The following is a 16667-nucleotide window of genomic DNA, read 5'->3' as shown; positions in this document are numbered from 1 at the left end:
CTGGGGATACAAAATGCCAACACACAACCCATGTGTGAAGGAACAGGAGCCAGGGGGTGGGGTGGGTCAGGAGGACATTCCAAATAGAGAACGAAGCTGTGACAGGACTTGTCTCAGGGTCACCTCATCCATTTATTCTTTCATTCATTTGCTCACTCAACCACCAAAATTTACCAAGTGCCTGTCCTTGTGCAGGCACTGTGCTAGGCACTAAGGATTCAGAGTTGATGCGGTACTTGGCCTGAAGAAGCTGACAGCGTAGTGGGAAAGTTCATTCATTCCTATCTATCCATCCATTCATCCATCTGCCATTATTTACCCATCATTGTCCACCCAACTAAACATCCATTCATCATTCATCCAACCAAACATCCATCTGTCTAGCTATCCATTGCCATCCATCCATCCCAAATCACTCATCTATTAATTCACGAAGTCACCAGTGATGTTCCAAACACTCTCTTAGATGCTGGGCATACTAAAGTGAATGAAACAGGCATGACTCCTAGCCTCAAGTAGCTCAGTCTAGATGGGGAGAGAGACACGTACACAAGTATATATGATCGCTAGGTATACAGGATAATACTAGTTTTTGACTGATGCATTGCTGGAAACAACCAGGATGCCAGACCAAGAATGAGTGGGAAAAGGATGCTACATTAAATGGAGTGGTCAGCAAGACCCCTCCAGGGAGGTGACATAAAGCAAAGCCCTCGGAGGCAAGGAGGCATGAGGAGAATGGGGACAGAGTGGTGTAGGCAGACTGTGGGATGGGAAAGGGCCTGGAGCCTTCTAGGAACTGGCTGAAGTCCAGGAGTGAGCAGAGGGCGGTCCTGTATGAGCTCACCCTGGCAGGCATGGGTCAGAGCAGGCAGGACATGCTGGGCCAAGGCAAGAAGTTCGGATTTTTTTGAAACCCTGAAGTAGAAAGCCACTGAAGGGCTTTAAGAAGGGAATGACAAGATTTACATCTTTAAAAAGACAGTTCTGGCTGCCACATGGAGACTGGATTACAGCCTGGCAAGAAAAAAAGCAGGAGACCAGATGGAGGACATGGTGTTTGCAGACAAGAGATGATGGTAGCTTTGGACCAGGGCAGGGGCAGCTGGGGAGAGGAGCCCCTGGGGAGGCCATTTCCACAGGATGTAGCGCTGTGTGGCCCTGGTTAAATACTAAGACATATCTGATAAGTAAATGAAAAGATATCACAGAATGTGGATGATGTAAAGGGACATCTGAGTTCAGACACTCCAGAGACAGGGGGCAGCACTTTTAGAGCAGCAGCTGAATGTGATGGGAAGGCAGACTGGCTTTTGTGGCCACTGGGCCCTGGTTTTCTGAAAGTCCTGATTCAAAGGATTCCCTTCTATTGTTTCCATAAACCACTGAAATATCCATTTATACATTTCTGTGTCCAAATACACCCATAATGAGCCAATTTTGTGCATCTGTTCCCAACTCTGTTGGGTAGTATCTTATTGAAATTGGCCATGGTGGGAGTATTTACACCATGGAAAATGGCAAATGCCACAAAGCAGGGCTTCCCATCAGAGAGCTGGTCGTGAAGTATTTACCAGCACGCCGGCCTCTGGCATCTAGAAGCGGCACAAAAGCCCTCTGTTAGAACCACGCGTTCTCCATTTCTGATGCGGAAAATCAGAGCAGGGCGTTGCAGCCGGGTGAAGAAGGGTCACCGCTTCTTGGCTCTGTGACCATGTTCTAGCCATTCACCCTCCCAGGCTGAGGGTAACGGAGGGAAATGGGAGGGCCCCAGGGCAACTCTGCCCCTTGCACCCTGAGTGGAGAAAGCATGAGAAGAGAGAAAGAGAGGAGAAAAAAGAGACGGCAGATGTGGGATGAAGGTTCAGAAGTAGATTGGGAGGGAAGTAGCCCCACATGAATGCCTATCACAGGCTATACACTGTACATCAACTACCTCGACACAACTGCCCTGGAAGGTGGGTGTTACCACCCCCATGTTATAGACAAGAAAACAGAGGCTCAGACATATCAGGTGACTTGCCTTAGATCTCACCGCTACCTGGTGACAAGGCCAGATCTGAACCAGGTCCACCTGGTGGCAGTAGGTGAGGAAAGAAAAGATGATAGGAAGGAAGGCTAGTCTGAGATCTTGCTCTCCTACCCCACAGGTCCCCATGACCGCCCCCCAAGTCTTATGTCTTTGCAGCTCTCAGCGTTATCTTCACTACTGCCAGCCTTCTCCTCCTCTGTCACCTCCCACCCAGGTCAGGCCGCAGAGCTGATCTCCTTCCAGCCTCAAGCATGACAGACCGCCCAAGACAGCCCGGCTACTTCAGCGGTTCCATCTTTTAGTGGCCCCAGAGCAGGCTGGTCACTGCCCCCTTTCTGCTGTCCCTCTAGACAGTGACCTCCTGACTGTCTCCTCAACCCCCCGGCACTGTGCTTCTAAGAGGTGCTCTTGTGTGAATGAGCGAAGGCAGACGCGCTCCTGGTTACTTGTCCTGGTCATTGTGAGCTTGGGACACATTCCCCAGTGAATGCAATATGTAGAGACTGGGGTCCACAGTTTTTATCCCAGAATATAATCTGCCTCAGGGCTCAGAACCCCAGGAATGCATCTGCCCTTCTGTTTTAACCTCACGCGGGCTGCATCCAGGTAGCCATGCTTCCCTGTGCCTCACCTGGAGACAAAGAACTGGAGAGTGGAGAGAAGCACCCACTTCACAGTCAGGCTGGAAGCTGAGCCTGATGCCTGGGTTAGTGGCCAGAGACAGCCCAGGTCTCCCAGGCAGGCGGGCCACTAGTGGGCTGGAGGGGCCAGGACGTGTCTGTGTTCACGTGTGGGGAATCTCTGCTGCCCCTTGTGGCAGCCGTCAGGATTCCCTCCCGCAGAGCCATGGGTCTGATGCGGGAGGACCTTCTTGCTAGCACTCCATCACCTCGCTTCACCCACATCCTCACTACGCCACACCCTTTTCACCAGGGTCTGAGAAAGGCTTCTTGTGGCCAGGGGTGTGCAGGTGGGACACCTCGTGATGGGTCTCCATCCTGCCCCTCCAGTCCGTCCTTCATACTGCAGCCAGAGAGCTTGCTCAGAAGTCACAAAAATGGTCCATTTTTGTGCAAGGGGAGCTAAGAATGTGTTTTTATACTTTTAAAGATTTGTAAAGAATAAGAAGGAGAATGAAAGGAAGAGGAAACAAAAAATTATTATTAGTGACAGAGTCTGCATGGGGCTTGCAAAGCCTAAAATATCTACTATCTGGATCTTTAGAGAAAAAACATTTGCCAACCCCTGGACTAGAACTTGAATGGCATCTACAAAGGCTCAATAAATATTTGAATGAAAGAATGAATATTTTAAAACAGCTTTAAATGACTTCCAACCTCACGGAGACATTCAAATGCCTTCTCTCACAGCACTTACAACATTTAATTTTGTTTACGTATCTGTCTTTTCTACCAGACTGTGAGGTTACTTCCCACATGGTGTTCCCGTGGTGGAAACGCCTTTTGCATTTCCTGGGGACCTAGAACACTGTCATGCACACAGTAGGTACCTAATAAGCATTGAATGAATAACTGTGTCTTGTTCACTCAGGACAGAGACTCAATGAACATTTGTGGCGTGAATGAACAAAGGATGAATGGAGACACCTAGAAACCCTTCCTGCCCTACACTGCTCAGGCCTCCTCCTGAGAACACACAGTGCTGAGTTACTGGCAGGCACCTGTCTATCTTACAAGCAACCAAAGACTACTTGTTGCCTGTAAGAAGGGACAGAGACTTTGGATAAGTCAAGGTCCACTTAAGCCAGGTTACTCTGTCCAAAAAGTTCAATTGTTGCTACCCGGTTTTAACAACTGATGGTGGCCCAGTTGTACCACATACAATTCCCAGGATTCTGATCAATGGGCTGATCTATTCATTTCTGCACCAGCTCTCCTAACCAAGCTGCCAACTGACTTGGGTTAACTATGAGCAGGGAAAGGAACTGGGGGACTCACTGCGAACAAGACATGAAGCCAGGAAATGAGGAGGGCAGGGAACAGGGTTGAGGACTCTAGGCTGGCACGAGCACATAGTGTGCTGGCACAGGGCTCAGGGCTGGTACTTCTTCCAAGACTTGCTCAGGGGCCAGGTCTGAGCCTTACATATCCTTCCTGTTCTTCTATGACAGTAGCTTTTATTTCTATTTGTTTACTTTTTATAAGAATGCGTTAGCACTGGGTTTTTTTAAAAAAATATTTATTTATTTTGTTGACCCAGGTCTTAGTTGTGGCAGGTGGCCTCCTTAGTTGTGGCTCGCGGGCTCCTTAGTTGCAGCTTGCTGGCTCCGTAGTTGTGGCATGCAAACTCTTAGTTGCGGCATGCATGTGGGATCTAGTTCCCTGACCAGGGATGGAACCCAGGCCACCTGCATTGGGAGGGCGGAGTCTTAACCACTGAGCCACCAGGGAAGTCCAACAGTAGCTTTTAGACTAGTTTCCTGCCATTAAGTGGCTCAGAAAAGAGTGCATGGAGTTGCTTTTTCAGGGCCAGTTCTTCCAGGGCAGGTTGCCTTCATTTTATCCAGAGCACTCAACTTATCAAAACACCATTCATTTGATCTACTAGGAGTCTCAAACTAGGCTACATAGACCATTTAGGTGTTAGGTGGAGACATCTACTGGTGGAGTGTGATACTGCAACCAGGCTCTATAATGCATAGTAATTGCAGTAGCTAAAAGTTGACGCAGATAGAACTAAGTTCTAGGAGCTACAAGTGTGAAATCAAAGTATTCCTAGATGAGAAATGTCATTCTTGTGGTCCAGCAGGGAATAAGAGGGAAGGAAAAGTCCAGGAGAAAGGAGGAGCTTTGACAGTGTAAGTGTGATTTTATCATTAAGGAAGTGCTATGAAATATTCATGGGACTTCCCTGGTGGTCCAGTGGTTAAAACTCTGCACTTCCACTGCTGGGGTCTCAGGTTCGATCACTGGTCGGGGAAATAAGATCCCGCATTCCATGCAGCGTGGCCAAAAAAAACAAAAAACAAAAAAACCCCAAACAAACATAAAATATTCGCCAAAGGTAAAGTGCCTCATCTACCACAGAATTTTTAAAATGATGAGTAATGGTAAGATAGGCCTTTCTTCCTAGAAATTCACTATGCTGCCAGTCTTGCTGAAAGAGCCAGTAAACAAGAGAATATTCCAATAAGTAAACGGTAGAAAAATCAGGAAGAAAAGGTGCTCCTTAAATAATCACACTATCTGTGAAATTTTGGTGGGAAGATTTTTTTCCTGCAGAATGAGCAGGATTTGAGACCACATTAGCCAAAGTCTGCAGGAACCAGCCAGGCAGTCAGCCACAACAGGGAAATTCTGGAGCGAGATAAGCCTTCGTCAACTCAGAATTCTCACACAGAAATTTCAGGGCTTGGGCTGTCAACCTTAAATCCTTTTTCAGTTTAATCAAGGAGCCTTGTTCTAACATAAAGGAAGTGTTCAAAGGTCAGATAAAAAAATAAGGCAAGTCCCAGCATGGGTTCTTAGTCTGAATGAAGAAAGATGCTACTTTCCACCCAGTCGAACTATAAATAAATCCATCCCCCATCATTGCAGGTGAATGATGTAACAGTGGTCACCACAAATTAGAGCTTCTTCTCTCTTTTCCAGACCAGTCCCCTCATCAAGCCTGTCCTGACTGAATGCTTTTGTTTTCACAAACCAGAGCTGTCTGTTTCCTCTCTCCCTCCCACCCGTCCCCTCCGGGAAAGTCTCCGCACACTCAAAGCCAGAAACTCTGTGACCAGACGAAGACTGTCTGCTTCTCTTCTCCTCTCTGCTCTTTTCTAAGAAACATATCATTATCCCCAGGGCTCAAGGGCTATTTGTAGTTTTAGTAGGATGCCACGGCTCCGGCCAGTACCTATTAAGCTAGAAAGCAGAGCTGTAAACAGACTGGTTGGGAAAAGACCGGAGTTCACTCCAGATGCCATACCTTGAGGCGAAGAAATCCAATTCCTCTCCACTCTTCCTTGCAGGAATGGCCTTGGGGCCCATAAAGCTGACCACAGGCCTTGTACCCAGGGAGCAGTAAAGGGACCAGAGTTGTTGAATTTGGAATTGTTGCTGATGCTGGACAAGAACACCTGGGTGTTCTGAATTAATAGCAGTAGCATAAAAACAGCACAAACACGTGTCTCTTACAACATGCCAGGCACTGTTCTAAGTGCTTTATACATATTATTATGAATCCTATAATACTCCTACAAGGTAGATTACTATCCTTATGCCCATTTTACAGATGATGAAACTGAGGCCCACGAGAGAAGGCATCCTTTTCCACTTTTGGAATCTCTGCTTGGCCACCTCTCCACCCATCCTTATCAACCTCCTCAAACTTCCTGGAGTTCTAGATAAAGAATTTAGAATTCCAGAAAGCTCTGAAGACCACATTGGCTCCAGATGTGGTATGGGCTAGGGCCTTTGCAGATGTGCAGGATGTTCTTGGGTTGCAGGAGGACAAAGCTGGGCGATTGTGAATCTAAGCTTATCAACCCCAGGCCTGTGAGAACTCAAATCTTTCCTCTGTGCATATTCAAATTCTCACCTTCTCTTTTTTGACATAAGGGTCCTGCCGTCCAGGGAATGGAAAGGGTGTTAGGAAGGAAGAGAATTGACTGTGGGGAGAGTGAAGTGAGTATGGGAGCTGCCTGCAAGAGCAGTTGTCACCGCCCAGATCAGTGGCTGATGGAAGGAAGCACAGAGCCAGGTCTGGTGCCGAGGCTGGCAAATGGATCAGGCCCAAATCGACTGTATGCTTGCACCTCCCAGCCTGCACGCCGTCCCCTCAGCCCCGAATGTCTTTCAGAATCCATCCATCCATCCATCCATCCATCCATCCATCCATCCATCCATCCACATCACTGTATCCCCCATGTAGTGCCCAGGGCCTGGACATCGCTCAGTAGGGGTATGCTAAACATCAAATGAATAGGAGAAAATGGAAAATATTCTTACCAGATTTCTTTTTCCCAACATGTTCCCTGTACAGGAAAGAAAAGGGGTGGGAAAGAGTAATGAGTCAATATCTTTTCTGTATTGCTATGAGTTATTCCGTTAGAAAACTGAGATTTTCCATCCCACAACATCTCCAGTGAATGAGGGTAAAATCCAAGCCGGTCCCAGGGACCTAGACTCTTTAAAATAAAAAAAAAAAGAATTCCTTTTAATTTTCTCCCTTTGCCTGATAAGTGCTCTGGTGCCCTGGGGACCAGCATCTCCACTCTATTTGTAGAGTAGGGGGCTCTGGGGAGGAGCTGACAGGCAGTGGGTAGAGGTGGGTATGCAGTCTGAAAACAGGAGTTAGGACCTCACACTGCACTGAGCCTGACGCCCACCTCATCAGGCACCGGTGGAGGCCTTGCTGCACTTACGAGCAGTGCCCTGAGCTGTACAATTGGAGCAGGAAGCGCTCGGTGGTGAGTGGAACACACTAAAACTGGGGAGACATCTGGCTAGCAGTGAACCCTACACATCTCCCTCACGGTGACACAGAGGACACTATTATGGGCTAGAATCCATACAGAATGAGTAATCGCTCCCATACACTTGTCAACCACGTCAGAGTTTATACACACAACTGCATTATGAACAAAATGTTACAAATCAGGTTTTACAACATACTTTTAAGTAAATTATCCCGTTAGTAAAAAGCTTTCCGATGTTATAAAAAGTAAAGGGAGGTGATAGATGGTTGGGTTGAGATAGATATTGTGGCAGCAGTAACATTAGCTAATACTACAAAATTCCTAATAAATGTTATTACCCTGTGCTAGGACCCTGCTAGGCACTTTTAGTTCACTCATTTAATACTCATAATAACCACAGGAAATAAGTACTCTCTTGGTGCCCATTTTACAGATGAGGAAAATGAGGCACAGAGAAGTTAAGTAACTTGCCGGAGGTCACACAGCTTGCAAGAAGCACAGCCAGGGTCTGAACCCAGGCCTATCTCCATTTTAAAAAATTGAAATATAATTCACATACCATAAATTTCATCCTTTTAAAATGTAGAGTTAACTGTTTTTTAGTATATTCACAAAGTTGTGCAACCACTGCCATCAGCAAATTCCAGAAAATTTTTATCACTCTCAAAAGAAACCCTCTACCCTTTAGCAGTGCCTCTCCATTTCCATTCCTTCCAGCCCTGGACAACTATTAATATGCTTGCTATCTCTAAGGATTTGTCTATTCTGGACATTTAATATGAATGGAGCCATATAATAGGTGGCTTCTTGTGACTGGTTTCTTTCATGTGACATGTTTTCAAGGGTCGTCCACGTTGTAGCACATATCAGTGTTCATTCCATTTTATAGCTGAATAATATCCCACTGTGTGGATAAACCACGCTTTATCTGTTCATCAACCAATGGGCATTTGGGTTGTTTCCACTTTTTGGCTATTATGAATAATGCTTTTATGAACTTTGTACACAAGTTTTTGTATGGACATATATTTTTATTTCTCTTGATTACAGATGTAGGAATGGAATCGTTAGGTAATATGGTAACTCTAGGCTTAACTTTTTTTTTTAAGATTTTTTTTTTTGATGTGGACCATTTTAAAAGTCTTTATTGAATTTGTTACAATATTGCTTCTGCTTTAATGTTTTGGCTTCTTGGCCCCGAGGCACGTGGGATCTTAGCTCCCCGACCGGGGATCGAACCTGCATCCCCTGCCTTGGAAGGTCAAGTCCTAACCACTGGACTGCCAGGCTTAACTTCTTGAGGAATTGCCAGGCTGTCTTCCACAGTGGCTGCACCATTGTAGACTCCCACCAGCAACATAGGAAGGTTCCGGTTCCTGCACATCCTCAACACTTGTTGCTCTCTGTCTTTTTGATTCTACCCGTGCTAGTGGGTATGAAGTGGTATCTCACTGTGGTTGGAACTTGCATTTCCTGATGGCGAAGGATGCTACACTGAGCATCTTTTCATATGCTTCTTGGCCATTTTTGTATTTTCTTTGAAGCAATGTCTGTTCAGTGTCTGATTTTAGAGTCTGGGTTTTTAACCACCGTGTAATAATGCTTTCAGTGTAACCTCGAAAGCGGGGGAGCAGGGAGTTAAGCCAAGCCCTGGAGCTTGGGGCTGCCCTCCTGTGTGTCTGGAAGGAGGGGCTGGGCTGGGCCAGCCAGTAGTGATGTCCTCTGGCCAGCCATGACCCAGTGACACTCAGTGTCACTCTCCTGTGCAGGGGAGGGGGAGGGGGACAGTGGAATATCCCAGCTCACATTTTCTGCCACTCATTGTGGACAGCGTCCCGGTCAGAATGCTACCTGGACTGGCCTGCAGAACCCTCACATCAACCCTTAAGGGTCACTCCCTTTCATACGTGGAGACACTGAGGGCCAGAGAGGTGAGGCATCTCTCCCAGGACTGGAACCCGGGAAGCCTGGCTGGAGCCCGCTCTCCTGACCACACCCTGGACTGTCCTGTGGGGCAAGTTGCCTCTTAGCTGCTGGCTCCAGGACACACCAGCAAAGGTCTCTTAAGTCTACTTCCACGTAAAGCCCTCTTCCCTCGTTGCCATCCAGGCTGCGGCCTGAGCCATGGTCTGGGGTACCTGAAATCCCAGCTCCCACACTACCGCGTACCCCTGCTAGCTGTCTCGCTGTCCTAGCTGGAGCACGGGGCAGAGGGGCAGCAGGGGGCTCTCAGTTTCAAGCAGCAGCTTGTGTGAGCTCAAGCAGGCACGTTATTTTCTGTGCGACATGCTTAGGGCGATCTCAAGTTTACCCAGGAATGGTAGCGAAAATGGTGCTCCTCTAAGAGCACCATTCCTTTCTTTCCTTAGAAACTGCTAGGAAAGACTCCCAGTCTCCATCACAAGCCCTAACTCAGGTCTGAGCATCAGAATCCTGACCAAGGGACCAACCTCACTGAGCACCTGCCCTCACCATTCATTACTGCCTAAACAACCGAGACCCAGCTGAAGCTGCCTGCTGTGGCCCCAAAGCCACCCTTGGGATTCTCAGCACCCTCCTTCCCTCCCTCCCTCCCTCCCTCCTTCCCTCCCTCCCTCCCTCCCTCCCTCTCTTCCTCCCTCTCTCCTTCCTTCCCTCCTCCCTCCCTCCCTGCTTCCTTCCTTCCCTCCTTCCCTCCCTCCCTTTTCCTTCAAAGTCCGGCTTAAGGTCAGGAAGGCATCACTAGGTAAGCACCTGCCATGTGCCTGACACTATCACTACCCTTTATGAGCAGGATATTGCCTAACCAAGATGAGAGCAAGGTTAGCCATGCCCACTTTACTGATGAGGAAATAGAAGCTCAGAGAAGTCAAGTCACTTGTCCAAGGTCACACAGAGGGGAACACACAAAGAGATTGAAAACTTCCCTTTCCTTCCAGGAAGCCTCTTGGAACTAAATACATCTATTTCAGCAGGATGCTGGTTAGCTTATCTCAGCTGTTACTTTGTGCTTTCTTGGGGTGTACAGTCTAGGCTGTGTTTTGTATTTTTAGTGGATGTTCTATTTGTGCATGTGTTTGTGTGCGCACAGGCCACACGTATCCACATGCTCACATGGCCTTTCCCACCAGTATAGAAGCCCCTCTGAGGGCAGGTGCTGTTTTTCTCTTGTATTATTCCTGAAGGAAGAAAGGGAAGTGATCATTAAACACTACAGATTGTGGTCTTTTTTGTTTTTAAATAAATGGAGCAATAAGATTTCTTCTAGCTGGTCAAAAGGTTCTAACCAGAGGAAAAAACTTTAGATTCTCACCACATGCCAAATGTTGAAATGAATTCTAATCGATTTAATGAGTAAATATTAAAAGAAAACACAAAGCATAAATCAACTAGAAAAAAATTAAGGGAACTATCTTGTGTCTGAATGGTGACTGTCCTTCTTAGACTGAAAGCAAATGAAAGAAATCACAACTAAAAAATTGGTTACTGGATTTGACTTCACAAAAATATAAAACTTATGTACATCATAAAATCCAGGAACAAGATATAAATGCACAATAAAAGGGACGAATATTTACCACAAATATGGAGAAGGCTAATTCCTTACTATATAAACAGCCTGTACAAATCAATAATAAAAATAGCTCAGGGCTTCCCTGGTGGCGCAGTGGTTGAGAGTCCGCCTGCCGATGCAGGGGACACGGGTTCGTGCCCTGGTCCGGGAAGATCCCACATGCCGCAGAGCGGCTGGGCCCGTGAGCCATGGCCGCTGAGCCTGTGCGTCTGGAGCCTGTGCTCCGCAACGGGAGAGGCCACAACAGTGAGAGGCCCACATATTAGAAAAAAAAAAAAGCTCAAAATATGTCCACTGGCCCCTAAGGCCCCAAAGGTAGGAACTAGGCTTGTTTTTCTGGACTTTCAGTGTGGGTGGCAGTTGTGGGAAATGTTTGGGGAGTTAACACACTTGAATGGTTGACCCTGTCTTTGCTGGTTTTCGCCCAGAGATGTGGGGGAAGGGAGAGCCATCTGGAAGGCCTGAGATGAAAGATTCTGGTCCTCCCATATGAGAACAAGCATCTCCACATGGTACCCACTTCTTCCAGTGATGTACAACAATCAAATGGACCAATTAGCTTCTCTCTTACCATCTCATAAAAGATCGCAGAACCCAAGCATCTTGGCCCTGGCAGCCAAGGAGATGTGAAAACTGTGTACCTACTCTGTGCCAGGCACTGTGCTCAGCACTTCACACACATAGATTCAAGCCTCACAGTGATTGTGGGTCCCACATCCATGGATTCAACCAACCTCGGATTGAAAATGTTCAGGAAAAGAATTCCAGAAAGTTCCAAAAAACACAACTTAAATTTGCTGTGTGCCTGGCAACTATAGAGCATTTATATTGTATCAGGTATTATAAGTAACGTAGAGATGATTTTAAGTATATGGGAGGATGTGCGTAGGTTATATGCAAACACTATGCCATTTTATATAAGGGACTTGAGCACCCGTGGATTTTGGTATCCATGGGGGGTCCTGGAACCAACCCCCCTGCTGGTAATGAGGGATGACTGTATTACTATTCCCATTGAAGAAGTGAGGAAATGGACTTACCTTAAAAGTATAAGAACAAAACTCTAACTCCAGGAAACTGGGGAACAGGTCTATCTTTTGAATTATCAAGCATACTACCCAGGGGGGCTCACCACGATTTCAGCCCCCAAACTCCAGAAAACTAGCTGCTGAGCATGTCCTAATTTTCCCACCATTATTTCATTTCAGTCTCCCAATAACCCCATAATGTGGGTGGGGCAGGTGACGTGGTCTCATTTCACAGATGAAGTAAGCGAGGCAGAAGGGGAGGGGAAGGGATTGCTCTGCCCGGATGGAACAGCTGGCTGTCTGGCCAGCAGACCGGAAGCTCCCTGTGGGCACAGACTGCATCTGCCATGTCATCTCTTTGTCCCCCCGTGCCCAGCCCGTGGGCTTGGCATTCAGCAGGTCCTCGATACCTATTTCCTGAATGGATAAACAACGCTGGTGCTCCGGACCGGGAACAGCGCCGGGTCTAGAATTCCCAGTCCTATGTTCCTTCTACAAGCCCAAGCCAGCCAACAAGTGGGGAACGTGGGGCTGTGGCCACCAGAGAGCATGACAAAGCCCCCAAACAGCCTCCCTGACATGCCGGCTCCTCTAGAGGGCTGGCTCCCACCCTATGTTCCCCAGTGTCCTTCCTTCCTGCACGAAGGTGCCTGGACTCTTCTCAAGCACAGCGGGCTGCCCCTGGCCTGGCTCTCTCCCATCTCTGTCGAAAAGTTGGGCTGATGCCTGCTCGGAGCTGGGGACCCACTCACCACCCTCGCCAGGCAGGAGGCCAAAGACATCTGAGCATTAACATTCAGAAGGGGCGCCTGGGCGGCGATTCTTAACCTCAAGTCCCTGAATGGGGTTTGGCGCAATTGAGGACGTCCTGAAACAGGGAGCATTTTTCTCGGGAGAAGGAAGAAAGCTTTTATGGGATTCTCCAAATGGTCCACGATCCTCCCCAAAGTTAAGATCTCTGGGAGGCTGAGACGAGGTGGGAGAAAATCTAGATGTCACCACGAGACAGGAGACAGGCGCAGGGGTGGGGAACAGGCTGCCCAGAACCACTCGGCTTAAAAGTGGCCAAGCAACCTTCCTTGTGAAAGTCCATCAACTGGACGTCTTGAACAACTCTGGGAGTAAAAACACCTACAGTTGGGTATCCAGAGAGGGAAAAAGACCATGGGCCACCGCTTTCTGAGCCCTTGGCAGGTTCCTGGAATTTTTACGTGTGGCAGCCATTCCATCATCACTGTAATCGTCAGTCTCACTGCATTCCCATTTCACAAGGGGTGAAATCGAGGCCCAAGGCTACACAGCCCATGAGTGGCAGAGGCGAGATGTGAACCTGGATGTATCCAAATGCAAACCCAGACTCACCCAGACTCTGTCTCTTAAGCCCAGCTGCCCCTTCTGTGGGAGGCACACACACACAGAGCTTACGTGAAGACTCAGGCAGACCTGGGGAAGATCCACCTCGCCTCTTCCAACCCGTGTGACCCTGGGCAAGTCTCTTTCCTTATTCTGAACCTCGACTTCCTCATCTGTAAAATGGGAACGACAGCTCCTACCTGGCAGTCTTGTGATAGAATGAAGTAGAAACTGAATGTGTTAAGCTCCATATTCTTTGATTCACTTCACCTAGAAATTAAAATCAAAGCCAGGGGCTACCAGCCTGAGTTAGCAGTTTAACCCTGACTGCCTGGGAGCACTGTAGACAAAGGTCCCTTGAGAATATATCACCATGTCTTGTTATGTCCATAAAAGCTGGGGACTGTTTACCAGGCACAAATGCTAAAGACACCAAGAACAGAAATATTAGCCAGGATGGGCTGCAGGCCCATTAGCAGATTTACACTTATTCTGTATCTTTTCAAAAAAAATTCATGTGTTGGCAAGACGTTCCCTTGCAATGTTTTGATTCAAAAGATTTACTGTGGTCCCTTACGGAATGTCATTCCCATGCTTCTGTGTGCTGGCTCTGAGAAGCTGCATTCACTTACTCCGTGCTTGTCACAGGAAATGGTATTTATTGCAATATGTTGACTGTAGAAAGTTTCATCTGTGTGGTAGTTAAACCATTAGTCCTGAGCAATCAGCTCACCCTCTGTGATCTCCGAACTTGATTCTGCATGTAGCCGCGTGTATATATATAAATGGCCTGATTTCATGTGTTAAAGCTCTTTGCTGCTTTCCTTACAGGTCTATTTAAAAAGTAAGCTTTGTGAGTTCACCAGATTCCCTTCTAGAAAGCAACATGAGTTTTTCTAGCTCAATCTACATAAAGTGTGTAGCACGTGAACGCTGAACCGATGTAAGCCTGGGTCATTACTGCTGTCCTGGGCAGTGAGTTACGCTCAGAACTAAGAGGACCAGTTCCCACTTCTCCCGCCACAGCGCCTGGCTGGTACTTCTCGGCCCTTCCTGACGGGGCCCCAGTGGACCCCTAACCCTGCCAGCTCTTGCTCCTGTGACTCAGGACAGCCCAGCACCTGTGGTCTGTGTCCTCCTCCTCCACTGCGATTTCTCCATTAGACAGATCCTTTCTTTCTGCAGACGTATATGATGCCTTTCCCCGAAAAGGGCTTTTAAAAAAGCATCATGCATCAGTCAGTGTTTCACGCTGGCACAGCTGTTGGTGCCATCAGCTCTTGGCGTGTAAAGGCCAGCAGGCGGCTGGTATTGAGATTCTGTGCGATGTGCACTGCGGGGCTGGGGAGATGCACTGCCTGGCATCTGGGAGCGCAGCCTGTCCGCTGCGGGGAGAAGTGAGATCAAACCCTGGCCCCGTCATGCACTAGCGATGGGACCTTGAGCAGGTCTCAGTCAGTCACTCACTCACATCCCTGATGGTCCTGGGCACATCTACCTCTGAGGACAGGGCACACAGTCTCTGCCTCGAGGGCTCACCGTCTCCCCTGTTCAGGTATGGTGGGTAAAAGCAGGGCATTAGGGAATTCAGTAGTGCGCTCAGCCAGCTTCCTTCACCTGTAAAACTCAGCTATGGCTACCTGCAGTCACTACGAAGGCTACATGAAGTGAGGCCCGGCAGGGGCTTCACTGATGTAATCTAGGTTAATTTTTACTTAGCTTTCCTCCCATTCCTCCTGGGGCTGGCCGGCCCAGCAGGAAGGAGGGCTGTGAGGGTATGCTCTAAGGAGATCCACAAACCAACTTACTCTTTGGGGGGATTCAGGTCCTCAGGTCTTGTTTCAAAGAACTGCAGCACCTCATCACACTGAGAAATGTAGGGGGGCAGCTGGATCAGGGCCTGGAGAAGAGACACACAGGTGAGCCCAAAGGAAGGGAAGGGGTATCAGGAATGCCATTAAGTCAGGAGTCCTCAGACTTGGGCAGGCATCAGGATCACCTGGGGGGCTGGGCCCTACTCCCAGAGTTTCAGATTCAGTAGGTCTGGCGTGGGGCCTGAGAATGTGCATTTCTAGCAAGTTCCCTGGTGATGTTGCCACTGCTGGTTTGGGGACCACACACACACACACACACACACACACACACACACACACACACACACAGTATCTATACACACATATATATTACAGGCATATTTGGACAAATAATATGTACATATTTAGACAAAGCAATAAATTGTGAACAAGGTCCTACTGTACAGCACAGGGAACTATATTCAATATCTTGTAATAAACCATAATGGAAAAGAATATGAAAAAGAATATATAGATGTATAACTGAATCACTTTGCTGTACACCAGAAACTAATATAACATTGTAAATCAACTACACTTCAATAAAAATAACAATTGTGAACTTCATGCCATGTCATTATTCTTCTACACCACCATCTCTACTGGATACTGGTGTCTATTAGATAGATATCTCATGTTCTATTCAACTAGCTGCTTACCGGTGAACCGGTTATTTCCAACATGTCTGCATGTCCCAACTCATGGATCTGAAGTGTGAAAGTGAAGGGACTATTTTATGATTTGGGTAGAAGTTGGAAGTTCCCAGATTAACAAAAGGTTGAAACACCCGGGACATCCCAACGCCAAGTCCATGTTAATCTGCCCCCTCGGCTCATCAGTTACAGGAACCTCATCTGTCCTTGGCCAATGGGCTGGAGGAGGTGGTGAGGGGCACGAAGGGGGCCCAGGCATTTATTATGCTGGTTTCTCTACGAACAGGTATTCATTCAGTGATTCAATAGACATTTTCTTTATGCCCAGCACTACACCGATTTCTGTGGACACAGGACAGAATTATAGGGTACATCCCATTATGAAAGGATTTGAAACCAAGACATGGCTCAAAGTGAATAAAGAGCTTAGTTTAACAAATGTTTACGTAAGCCCCCCTCTGGCACAGGTTCTGAGGATGCAAATCTGAGCGTAGTAGGGTTGTTTCGTGCACACACTCTATTATAAACTTCTGTGCAGGGAGAGGGCTAGTGCAGAGGCATGAATTTAAACAACACAGGCGTGCTGTGGAGTGAGGCGGGACCCTGCTCTCTGCGGATAGGGCTCAGTTCCCTGGTGCCTCTCATATGCCTTCTTGCCATGCTGAGTGTTGAGTCTGGAGTGGAAGAGACATGTCTTGTATCTTCTGTAGAAGAAGTCTCTAAAAGCTATCCCCTCACAAAGTGATTTTCCAACCCTAGCATTGGGT

The 16667-nt window shown here is 47.6% G+C and overlaps 1 protein-coding gene across 1 annotated transcript in view; it reads right to left on the bottom strand.

The window, feature by feature from the left end:
- Positions 1–16667, bottom strand: part of SH3PXD2B (SH3 and PX domains 2B) — a 112699-nt gene that overhangs the window by 32244 nt on the left and 63788 nt on the right. The window contains exons 5-6 of the mRNA XM_082835889.1: positions 15203–15294; positions 6991–7016 (exon numbers count right to left, since the gene is read on the bottom strand). Of these exons, the coding sequence (XP_082692015.1) occupies positions 6991–7016; positions 15203–15294 (118 nt within the window). The remainder of the gene's footprint in view (positions 1–6990; positions 7017–15202; positions 15295–16667) is intronic.

The sequence above is a fragment of the Leucopleurus acutus genome, assembly GCF_964270905.1.
Source record: "Leucopleurus acutus genome assembly, chromosome: 3".
Taxonomy (NCBI): Eukaryota; Metazoa; Chordata; class Mammalia; order Artiodactyla; family Delphinidae; genus Leucopleurus; species Leucopleurus acutus.
The sequence above is the reverse complement of the archived record's forward strand: the minus strand, read 5'-3'. Positions and strand labels throughout refer to the sequence as shown.